Raw genomic sequence first — 6,379 nt, 5'->3', positions numbered from 1 at the left:
ACAGATATACATCGTACAAACAGTTTGTCTAGGTCAGATAGCCTAGTGGTTAATCATTTCGCGAGTCTACCTGAATGCCCGAGTTCAGTTCCCCACATGGATCAATGATCAACATGGAATGTGAACCCTATTCATGGTATTGCTTAAAGCGGTGCAAAACTCATTCCCTCACCCAAATAGGTAGAGTATGTGATGCACCTTTCAGGTGGACGCAAGGTCAAGTTGCTGTACAGGTTAGTACTCACGTACTCATGAATGGAAGGGTGAAAATGAGAGATGATGGTTTCCTTTGAATTCAACTACTCCTGCCTTGATTTGTTAAATGTCAGTGATTAGGGGTGATTCGTATCAAATCTATGGACAATGCACAACGTAATGAAAGTCATACGCACATGACACATTTTGTACGAGGACGTTGCTAAGTATCACTTCAAATCTCATGTAACATTAGAGTCAATATAATAATATCTATAATATTGTAGACATACGGATGATGTAAATTCAATGTTTTGAATAACATCAGTCACGTATCAAGCAACATTTTCCTCCGTGAGGAAAATGTTCGATGCATTACGCTTTGTATGCATTTCCAGTAGCTGGACGATGGATACATCTTTATGTGATATGCGTCATACATTATAATAGGACATCCATGTATGAATGTTTCGTGGGGTGCTATCATATTGAAGGCTTGCCTTTTTACGGCGAGGAAAATGTATATTCTGTTCCTCTATCTTGACCACAGCCATCCAGTGTCCCCTGCGTATGCATATACGCTTTGACGAGGGCCAATGTCGTCTTGCTGTTCCATGATCCGTCCCGGAAACATCTGTTCGTTTGAAAGCCGACTCTCGGGGTGTTCGGTACCATATATGAAGATATACTGCATCCACTGCATCCTCTGTATGACGCGTTGTCTTCGTCCTCAGTAAATCATACTGTAATTACACCCTACGAGCTTCAGATATATTTACGGTTGACATATGGACAGTTTTACAAGGCAGAAATCAGGATGCTACAGCTACAAATTGTGTGGCACGCTACCATGCTTCAATATTTTATTAAAATGTTAATCGTATTTATTAAAAGAAACTGTTTTAGAAATGCGACAGTATCCCATGGATCATCTGGTTCAAAGCATTAATTATGTGTGTTGGAAGTTGTGAAATACACCCAATATGTCTTTAATGAAAGGAAACAAGAAAAAATCTAATTAGACATAAGGTCAGTTAGTGCACTTAAGTGTGACTTGTTGAAATGTGACTCACTCATATAAATACAAACAGTTCGGTGAGAATGGGACACAATGAGCAGGCATAAACAACGTGGCGATCTGTAGACAGGAACGGGGAGTAGTGCTGCGTACGGTACGGACTGAAATACAAATGGGCTCTATAACCACGTGCTGTTGGTTATACAAACGAATACTGACTAGGATATTAATTACCTTCCAAGTTGCCTTCGCTTCTTTTTAGTCGTGCTCAACCAGACATGCCAACAATCTGCCATAACGCTACGCTTCTCTGTGGTCCTGCACTACCATACACACCTTCTCTCTTCCATAAGTCTCCGCTTCTCTGTGGTCCTGCACTACCATATCTACCTTCTCTCTTCCATAAGTCTCCGCTTCTCTGTTGTCCTGCACTACCATACATACCTTCTCTCTTCCATAAGTCTCCGCTTCTCTGTTGTCCTGCACTACCATACATACCTTCTCTCTTCCATAAGTCTCCGCTTCTCTGTGGTCCTGCACTACCATACATACCTTCTCTCTTCCATAAGTCTCCGCTTCTCTGTTGTCCTGCACTACCATACATACCTTCTCTCTTCCATAAGTCTCCGCTTCTCTGTTGTCCTGCACTACCATACATACCTTCTCTCTTCCATAAGTCTCCGCTTCTCTGTTGTCCTGTACTACCACATATACCTACACTCTTCCATAAGTCTCCGCTTCTCTGTTGTCCTGCACTACCATACATACCTTCTCTCTTCCATAAGTCTCCGCTTCTCTGTTGTCCTGTACTACCACATATACCTACACTCTTCCATGAGCCTGCACCTTTATGTTGGCCTGTACTCTCATACATACCTACACTCTTCCATGAGCCTGCACCTTTATGTTGGCCTGTACTCTCATACATACCTACACTCTTCCATCAGTCTACACCTTTATGTTGGCCTGTACTCTCATACATACCTACACTCTTCCATCAGTCTACACCTTTATGTTGGCCTGTACTCTCATACATACCTACACTCTTCCATCAGTCTACACTTTTCTTTCATCCTGGACAACCACATATACCAACACTCTTCATGAACCTACACTTTTATGTTGGCCTGACTACCATACATGCTCCTGCTATTCCATAAACCCGCGCTTCTGTATCTATACTGAGTGAGTCAGCAATATTCCAGCTATATGACGGTGGTCTGTTGAGTCTTGACCAGACAATCCGGTGATCAAGAACATAAGCATCGATCTCCGCAGTTGGGAGCCAAATCACCGAGCCTGGCCACCCGGTCCCGTTAGTCGCCTCTCACGACAAGCACAGTCGCCTTTTATGGCAAGTACTGGTTGCTAAAGGCCTATTCTACCCTGGACATTCATGGGTGACCGTTATAGGTATATGACGTTACTGTGCTAGCTGCATAGCTGTATATATAAGTGTATACAGCTATATAAAGTGTTCACTGCGTATCATAGTAACCAAAAGATATAGGACATTGTTCTTGGCGTGACTTGTACATAGGGGTGATCCGGATTGAGGCATTAAAAGTCAGACAATACAATACACATTTGACATCAATCGGGTATCTGGTCTGTCCACAAATGCCACTGAGGTGACAACAGGGGCTGCTCCACCATTCGAGCCTAAAACTTCGACACCTATCAGCATGGTCTCTGTGTTGAAACCGATGAGCTACTGACACACGCAAAGATGAAAATAAATGGATGAACTTCTTCGTTGATTTGAGAGAGCCGTACCGGTGTAGGTTCTAACACCGTTATCAAGCATGTGAAGTCTGACGGTGTTAGAACTTGCACCGAAACGTCGCTCTCATAGCAATAAAGAAGTCGTCCATCCGTATATTGACATCCTTCTTACTGACACCAACTTCTAAATGCTTTTGAAAGAAGTTAATAACACACAAGCTGATCTTTACTAACAAGCATAATGTGTCTTTCAGTTTGAGGGTGGAATAGAGCTCGGTACCACACTGATGGTCATCATCTATTGAGCACTGCTATTAGCCTTAAGTCTGTCTGGGGGATGCTCAATGAATTCAACCGCAATGTCTACACTGAAGTACATGGCATGATGACAGCTTACTTGTACGTAAATGGCCCTTTTACAATTTGTACAGATTGTGTTGGGTAACCAGCGGGGCTAATCAGGCGAACTGTAGGGTACCACAACGATGTTCAGTTGACGAGACATAGTTGCAAAATATTACTCACGATGAAATATTACTTAACGAAACCTCGCAAACTGTTAACATCAAAACATAACACTTTCAAGAGCGACTCATCTCATCTCGCAGGTACACAAACTTTGAAAATGGAGATGTCGGAAGAATTGTCTTTAATTTTAATGACTTAACTAGCAGTGACACATCCTAATGCAGATGACCTTACTAGGAATATTAGACAATGCATTAAGTAGAACACATGATTTTACAAACGATGAATGCACAGATATATTCCAATGAACGGTCTTGATTACCTTCTGCCTAATACTCTCTACATTGGTCATTGGGCTGCATAATATAGGTCTACTTTTGGCAATCCTTCATATTTTAATACACGGAGGAGTTAGATTATGGAAGAAGGGGTCTCTTTGACTGTCCGGTCCATTTGGTATTAATTATAATATATTCCGTAGACATATTCGCCACATTTACCCCGATCCAAATATAATTATATACTGGCCAAAATGGTTAGGGATGTATACAAATTTTGAATTTTTTAATAATGATGTAAAATTTCAGCCATAAAATATCAGTATCCCTAACTTGTTTTGTCCAGTATATAAAGTAGTGTGGTAAGTATCCGTAAAGTCATCTGCTTATGTGTATTACTTCTAAATGTCGTTCAAAGACCTCAAGACCACGTGTTTGCACAAACTGTGAAGCTGAACCTATGGATTATAAAAAAACAAAACAAACGGATCAACGTTTTGCTAGACTACATTATCTCAAGAAGTACGTAACAAGTGTGTTTATCTGAACAAGGGAGGAAACAGCATTATCAGTGAGTCTAGTTTCTTGTCTTAGGTATTGACAACATCAAATCTCTGTCAAACGGCAAATGTGTGCTCTCAGGTGAGTTGTAGTTAGCTAACAATGCTATGGACAGTCATTCAAACCTGCACTGGCGACCCGTTCCATGGTATGTAAACCATTTTCGTATTCACAAGCGATATCAGTTTCGACAACACCAGAAGAAGGAAATAACAGTGTCACTGGTATAGCCCGTCACTGAACAGCTTCACCACGTGTGTGGAGCAGTGTATAGAGAAAGTGATCCACGAATATTTTGCACTTGTCAGCCTACTCCAGTGACCGTTGTCGACATGAGTTTATTGGATTGTTGGTAACAAAGGCTGTGCGTTTTACCGGATTACTCTATTGTAGTTAAGACGCTTTGTAGACACCCGCGGTATGTACCATTATCATTACAGGAACATGACATTACATGCCATTAAACCTGCAGTGTAGCGATGCCATAACATTTTGATGTCATCAGGTTTTGTACATCATGGCGTTTTGAAACATTGACGTCAGGGCATTTTATGAAGTCTACTGTTAAAATCATATCTCCTCGGAGACATCGTTTGATCTCTCACAAGTAACGAGAAAATATAAGCACAACGAGAAGATAAAGTAACGAGAATTGTGAAGGGAAAATATTTCATGCTACGTATAAAACAGTTAGAGTATCACATTTAGAATATTCAATGTGGCATGGTATCAGGTTCCATGGGGGCATGCAGTACATTTGCTACCTGCATGGATCCTAGCTGGAGATTAACCTTGGAAACACACTCTGTTGAGCCAATTGGCTAGGCGAGTAAATGAGTGAGTGAGTATGGTTTTAACAAAATTCAAGCAACATCACGGGGATGGGCATAGATAAGGGCTTCACACATTGTACCCATGTATATAATCGAACTCTGGACTTTCACGTGACGCGGGAACGCTTTAACCACAAGTCTACTGTGCCGGCCCTCATTTTCAACCATAAGACGAACCCAGTTTTATTTGAAATGCGACTATCGGGACCTCTTCATGGTCATGTTGACGAGAGGCTCCTTGTTCGGCTTATCACATATTCCAAGACCCACCACTAAATCGACAACTTCGTATCCATATATGTATATTCTGCTATGTAAAAGATATACATATAATATATTCACACATATGCCACGTTCATATTCATTGCATGTTCATATTGCACAGGGCTGTTTCGTTTGAACCATCTGCAGCAACTAACAAAATAAATTAAAAATCAGTGTAGCGTTAACAGCAACAAACAAACAAGCACCAAATAAACCCAGTGAAATCATTTCGAGAATTCTGTAAATACACATTTGATAATGCACATAATGATTGAGCTATGGCGGTTTTACGCCACATTTATCAATATACCAGCATTATCACGGCGTGGGGTCATCAGAAATGGGTGTACACTGTGAGCATTTCTTCAGTGTTATAGGGAGATTGGGTAGCCTAACTGTTAAAACGTCCGCTCGTTTCGCGGAAGACTCTGCGTCAGTTTCTCACATGGGTACAGTATGAGAAGACCAGTATGTGGTTAAGATAATTAGCTGTATAACAACAAATATTTCGGGATTCCTGAACCCGAAACTTCCTATACAGACACAGTTTTACCCAAGTCAGAGGCAATATAAATTAGTTGCGTACTACGTTTTCTATTTGCCGTGCCTTCCAGAGCATATCTCAATAAAGGAAAGAAACAGCATTGTTAGACCTGTCAGGATGCACGAGCTGTTCCAAGAACACCAAGGCTTGACAGGTGTGAGATAATTACGATATTTCGAACACGGGTATCTGCCAAGTTTTCTATCGATACGTATAAAATACGATTTGACGCCACTCACAGTGTCATGCACACTAAATTTCGAGGATTTACGTTGTTTGGGTATATGGCAGTTTTTTTGTATGATTGGTATTTATTAAATGAATACACAATAGCATTCTAGAAATTCTGACTCTGATGTAATTGGTATTTCAAATGAATAGCAGACGTCATCATGTATCACGCCATTCATCTTCATATTCATACGTACATTGCATACTGATGTTTCACTCAAAAGGAACTATCAAACAACGATATCACGATATCGCACAATGT

The 6,379-nt window shown here is 40.9% G+C and overlaps 1 protein-coding gene across 1 annotated transcript; it reads right to left on the bottom strand.

Annotated features, from left to right (window-relative positions):
* Positions 1–1,481: 1,481 nt before the first annotated feature.
* On the bottom strand, positions 1,482–2,141 carry LOC137273037 (LWamide neuropeptides-like). The gene has a single exon (XM_067805482.1). It carries the CDS (start codon positions 2,139–2,141, stop codon positions 1,482–1,484), a length of 660 nt encoding a protein of 219 aa, XP_067661583.1.
* Between the last annotated feature and the right edge of the window lie 4,238 nt (positions 2,142–6,379).

The sequence above is a fragment of the Haliotis asinina genome, chromosome 1, assembly GCF_037392515.1.
Source record: "Haliotis asinina isolate JCU_RB_2024 chromosome 1, JCU_Hal_asi_v2, whole genome shotgun sequence".
NCBI classification, from domain to species: Eukaryota; Metazoa; Mollusca; class Gastropoda; order Lepetellida; family Haliotidae; genus Haliotis; species Haliotis asinina.
This window is presented reverse-complemented; position numbering and strand designations above follow the sequence as displayed.